We start from the raw sequence: 4401 nt of genomic DNA, 5'->3' as shown, positions 1-4401 counted from the left end.
ACTGAATTATTTAGGTATATTTTGGATAATTATTGTACTCGTGCACAATATGACACAATTCGAATCGGTGTTTTTCTTTATAATGTTTGATGTCACAGGTGGTGTAGCCAGTATAGGGCTACCCCCCAGTGGCATAATTTTGTGGTTAGATGTCTGGATAGATGGGATTTCCCCTGTCTGATAATAAAAACAGTTTGATGGGTATCTTGTCACCAATTTACTTAGGACCTGCAGAAAATGTCATAACTTTTGAGAATATGCTCAATATAAATTCTAGTTAAACCAGTTAATATATCAAATGATTGAATTTTAGTTAGGTACGTATTTAGTTATTTGTGCCTATATGGCTGTATGATAAATATTATGCAAGATGGCAATGTATTGAAAAAAAAATTGTCCATGTACATGATAATTGGATTGCGAGCGAAGCGACGTTTTTTCTGGGCTAAAAAAAACATTCGCCTTTTTTTGCCTGTTGGAGGCCCTTTTTTCTAAATCGCGGACTGGGTCTTTTCGAGCCAGTCCGACAGTGGTTGTCAGTACTTAATCTAACCTTCACCATTCATCATACCTAATAACTTAAAATCAATTATGAAATCTTTATATAATTTATGTATTATACTCATAGATGCCACCTCCAAATCAAAAACCAGCACCGGATCAACCATTTCTATTACCAACAGAACGAGAAGTATCTACTATACCTAAGTCAGAAGGAGAGGGTGACTTTTGGGTGTATCCGTCAGCTCAAGTAAAACGAATAATAAAATTATATAATACAATATTTTTTACTAAAAACTGTTTGAAAATCGTTTAGATGTTTTGGAATGCAATGTTACGAAAAGGGTGGCGTTGGAAAGACGATGATTTATCACCAAAAGATATGGATGTTAAAATTAAAATACACAACATCAACAATGAGCTTGCTTGGCGAGAGGTACTAAATGGGAAGCTTTCCACGCAAGTGAATGTATGAATCCAAAGTTGAAAAGCTTTGGTGGTAAAGCTAAACATTTTTCTCCAAGAGCAAAAATACGAAATTGGATGGGATATGAACTACCTTTTGATAGACATGATTGGATAGTAGACCGTTGTGGTAAAGAAGTACGATATGTTATTGATTATTACAGTACAGATAATTCACCAAATAAATATCAACTGGCTGTTTTGGATGTAAGGCCAGCCTTAGATTCATTTGGTGCGTGTGGGATTGTTCAAAAGTAAATATATTTTTAATCAAAATTTAAAAAAAAACTTTATAATTTAACTTGAACATTTCAATTTTAGGCAGCTTATTGGAGATGGCGATAAGAAGCTGAAATGGAAAGAAATATTGCAAATAAAATATAACAATTAAGAAGCAATGATAATGTGTGAATATAAATTATTCATTTTTTTTTTTATTGTATAGTGTATAGTAGGTTCCTTGATTAAAAGTTAACTATTTCAATCCTTAAAAGATACCAAGATAAAAACTAAACTAGTAAGTATAGTATTTTTTAGCACTACAAATACATTATTTTTAGGTATTTTGTTATTATATTATTTTTTCAATTCAATGATTTTATTGATTAAATATTTTTAATGAAATGTATACATACGCAGAGTTAACTTTGTTTTATGTAATAGTCAATAAACTATAAAACTTAGTTTTAAATTTCAGCAATTGTATTGTTTTAATATGTATGATTTTATTTTATATCAATGAGTTAAAAAATATATTAAAATATTTATATTATATAAATTCATCTTCTCACAATACACTACTTTTCAGTTGAAATTTTTTTTTTTTTAATATTTAATAAAATAAAATAGTTGGAATAGGAACATTTATTTTGTAACCCAAATCTATTTTATTTTATTATTTTGACGAGACAATCAAAATAATACATTTAGTTACTAAAAATCAAAAATTGGTATAAATTATGTCAACCTCTGGTATAATTTTTAATTTTCTATAGTTTTTTAACATAAAATTTTGTTGTATTAGCAGTGTATACATTTTATATATTTATAATATATCAATAAATATATGATGGTTGCACAATTATATTAATTTGTTACAATAAAATACTCGTTAAAATAATGAAATAATTTGGAAATAACTTTATTCTAATAATCAAATATAAATAATCAAAAACTGCAAAGAATATTTTCAAAATTCGCTGACAACTGTCAGTTACTTGAGTGAAAGTCTCCATAGATACTTTAGTGAAAGTCTCCATAGAATGCTGTGATTGAATTCAGTCTTCCATTAATAATATTCTGCTGAATTTCCACTTTACCAAAATCATTTGCCAACCACATACACTGAAAAATTATAGTATAAAGGTTAGATTATATTGAACACCATACGTCATGTGCCTTACTTCTAATATATTTGTGGTTTTCGGCATATGAAATGCAATATTAGGCGCAATAGTTTTAACAATATCAAAAATACCAAAACCTCCCCCGAAATAATTGTCACACATAGACGTTAAACTGTAGCTTTTTTCAATTGAATATCCTGGTCCACCCCATGGCGGTGACATAAATACTACATCTGCTTTTAACTTTGGGTAAATTTGAAAAAAGTCACCAACTACAAAATCAATTTTATGAGCAACACCATATATCTCAGCATTATGCCGTGCTAATCTTATCTTATCTGGATCAATATCACATGCTATAACTAAACAAAAATAGTTTTTTTCAAATCTTTATTTTAATATATTTTAATTTTTAAGTTAAATATTATGTAACATTGTAAAAATAATACCTCGTTTGCATGTTTTTGCTAGCTGTATAATATTACCACCAGCTCCACAAAAAGGATCCAACACTATGTTATTTTTACAACGCTTTGCTATATGATAACTTAATACCTCCGGACAGACCGAATAGAAGCTCTCTGTAAATATAAAACAATGTTTAGAAACATAAGATTTAAACAGAAAATAGTTGAATTACCTGTGTCCAAAAGAATACCGCGATCAAAATTTGTAAATAACAAGTGCCTCATTAACCAGTATTTAATAGGCAACTGTTTATCTTGATGAAGATTATTGGTGTTTTTTCGGCAATTCAATTGATTTGAGTAAGTCTTTTTAATTATTGAATTTTGATGATGATTCTAAAATATACATATAAATAACTAAATTTATTTAACTTTATACTTGTACACCATCTTTTTTCCATAATTAATTTTAATAATATACTATAATATAATACTTTTCAAGAAGCTATAGAATTTCATTCAATATAATATAGACAACAGAGCATAATTTTATACATATTAACCTTGCATGGTAAAAAGTTAACTCAATACACAAAGATTATTTATAAAAAAATAAACTTGCTGAAAGTTCTAAATATTATGAATTTTACAATAACTATTGTACAACGTAATGTGTATTAAATTTCAGCTATAAAATAGTTGATGATTAATTATTTGCACAACAAATGGAATTAAAATTTTGAAATTATACTCAAGAGCTAACTAAAAAGATAAATATTAAAAGTAATATTAATTTAAATATGTTTCATACTTCAATTTTGTAGTTTTTGTTGTAACGATTATTTTCCGGGTATGTTTTAGAACGAATCGGCTTTTGATGTCTTCCGTTTTGATTATATCCATCAGAACTACCTATTGAATTCTAAAATAAAAACATAATATTTAAAAATTGTTAGATAAAATGTATGTTTATATTTTGATTTTTAAATAAATAATTATAAATTACAGTGATAATGATAAGTATTGGTGAAATATTATTGTTTTTGATATTTTGTAATTATTGATATTTTGATTTCTACTTTAAATCAGATAAACTATATACTTATAAATATGTAGTATTAATATAAATTATCAAACTCATAACTAAATAACTTACAAATTAAAATATTAAATTTGTCCCAAACTTCTATTTTTATTGTATAAAAAAAATTGTTAAAATTAATTACCTAAACACCCACCAGTCTTAATTTTTCTATCACTAATATATTTTAGTAAATAAACAAAACATATATTTACTTTTGGTTTTGGTGCAATATAACTTTTCTGACCATATCTGGTAATATGCTTTTGAGAGTCTTTATAATAGTATATCTGTGATGGATAAAATGTATACATTGTATCACTATTACACACAAAACCTAGATCTTTAAGAACAGCATTAATTTTTTCCGAGGGATTATCGTACTGTTGTCTGTAACAAAAAAAAAAATAAATCATAAGACCATCAGTAAGATACTATACAGGTTAGGTTAGGTTAGGTAGCCATGCAGGTACTTGTTTTATAAAGTAATATTTAATAAATACTGTTAAAAATGCCAATTATTTTCGGCTTTTCCATAATATTTTTTTTTAATTTATATAAACTAAATACAAATCTCATTTGATTGGTTTATGTGTTCATA

The 4401-nt window shown here is 26.5% G+C and overlaps 1 protein-coding gene and 1 pseudogene across 1 annotated transcript; one reads left to right on the top strand and one right to left on the bottom strand.

Annotated features, from left to right (window-relative positions):
• The first annotated feature begins 628 nt into the window (after positions 1-628).
• Positions 629-1377, top strand: LOC132939018 (holocytochrome c-type synthase-like; annotated as a pseudogene).
• Positions 1378-2182: 805 nt separating this feature from the next.
• Positions 2183-4116, bottom strand: LOC132939016 (trimethylguanosine synthase-like). The gene is made up of 6 exons (XM_061006015.1): positions 4016-4116; positions 3531-3641; positions 2953-3115; positions 2762-2893; positions 2370-2674; positions 2183-2310 (listed from the first exon to the last, which is right to left on the bottom strand). The coding sequence occupies exons 1-6, from the start codon at positions 4112-4114 to the stop codon at positions 2209-2211; spliced, it is 912 nt and encodes a 303-aa protein (XP_060861998.1). The 5' UTR covers positions 4115-4116; the 3' UTR covers positions 2183-2208.
• Between the last annotated feature and the right edge of the window lie 285 nt (positions 4117-4401).

The sequence above is a fragment of the Metopolophium dirhodum genome, chromosome 2, assembly GCF_019925205.1.
Source record: "Metopolophium dirhodum isolate CAU chromosome 2, ASM1992520v1, whole genome shotgun sequence".
Lineage (NCBI taxonomy): Eukaryota > Metazoa > Arthropoda > Insecta > Hemiptera > Aphididae > Metopolophium > Metopolophium dirhodum.
This window is presented reverse-complemented; position numbering and strand designations above follow the sequence as displayed.

Bases quoted from the DNA above. Each gene is read 5' to 3' on its own strand.
- LOC132939016 (XM_061006015.1), bottom strand. From the start codon at position 4,114: ATGTATACATTTTATCCATCACAGATATACTATTATAAAGACTCTCAA. The intron at 3,642-4,015 runs GTAAATATATGT...TTTTTATTTTAG, and splicing joins ATATTGCACCAAAACCAAAA to AATTCAATAGGTAGTTCTGA. The intron at 2,675-2,761 runs GTATTATTTTTA...ATTTTTGTTTAG, and splicing joins AGCAAAAACATGCAAACGAG to TTATAGCATGTGATATTGAT.